Source organism: Atta colombica, unplaced genomic scaffold, assembly GCF_001594045.1.
Source record: "Atta colombica isolate Treedump-2 unplaced genomic scaffold, Acol1.0 scaffold160, whole genome shotgun sequence".
Lineage (NCBI taxonomy): Eukaryota > Metazoa > Arthropoda > Insecta > Hymenoptera > Formicidae > Atta > Atta colombica.
The window spans coordinates 352,645-353,429 of NW_017259251.1; the positions used below are offsets into that span (position 1 = coordinate 352,645).

Sequence of the window (785 nt, forward strand, 5' to 3'; positions counted from 1 at the left end):
TATTTCAATAATTATATATATGTTATGATGCAGGTAAGTATAGAATTTTATTTAATTTATTATATAATTTTTAGAATATTAGGATTTGGATTGTTAGTGATAGTTATTCGATTTAGAGGGAATGATTTATATTATATGTTTAATTTTAGAAAGTTTATAGTATTACGTTTTAAAATGTAGTTCAAAATGTACAATCGAGTTCTTGCTCTATTATCTTCGTCTACCTGATCAGTCTTATTTCGCAATTGATCTATGTGCATCTTTAATAGGCGGGATAGGACGTCCATCTTGCTCAATATCCTATCGGTGTCGTCCAGATGCTTTCGTTGATCCTCGTTCGTCTTTTGGTCGAAATTCAGAAAAGTCGACGAGACATTGTTATCGTTTGTACTGTTCTCCACGCTGTTGATCGAACCTCCATTGTCGTCGTCGACGCACTCGGCAAAATTCGAAAATAGAGAAAGCGCTCCGATTAGCAGCGGTAGAATTCTTGAAAATCCCATTGTTAAGCTTTACAAATCACCAATAATGTTAAATAATATCTCACATTTGAAGATGATCTTTTGTTTTATTATTACAATCTATTTATGGATCGTATTTAGAAACAAATAGATCACAAAAGAATGCATTTTCTTCTCGTTTCTTTCCTGCAGATACAAATTTTTCTCAGAATTCATTTTTATATAAATTTCAGATTTTTTCTGAATTAAAAAAAAATTTTAAGACTTTCTCGAAAATTTCTTAGACAAATTTCAATACAAATTGAAGCATTTTTCAAAATTGCC

The 785-nt window shown here is 30.3% G+C and overlaps 1 protein-coding gene across 1 annotated transcript in view; it reads right to left on the reverse strand.

Moving 5' to 3' along the window:
- LOC108685830 (sushi, von Willebrand factor type A, EGF and pentraxin domain-containing protein 1-like) overlaps positions 1-503 on the reverse strand; it is a 14,381-nt gene extending 13,878 nt beyond the window's left edge. Inside the window, exon 1 of the mRNA XM_018190811.1 lies at positions 225-503. Coding sequence (XP_018046300.1) covers positions 225-503 — 279 coding nt within the window. The remainder of the gene's footprint in view (positions 1-224) is intronic.
- Between the last annotated feature and the right edge of the window lie 282 nt (positions 504-785).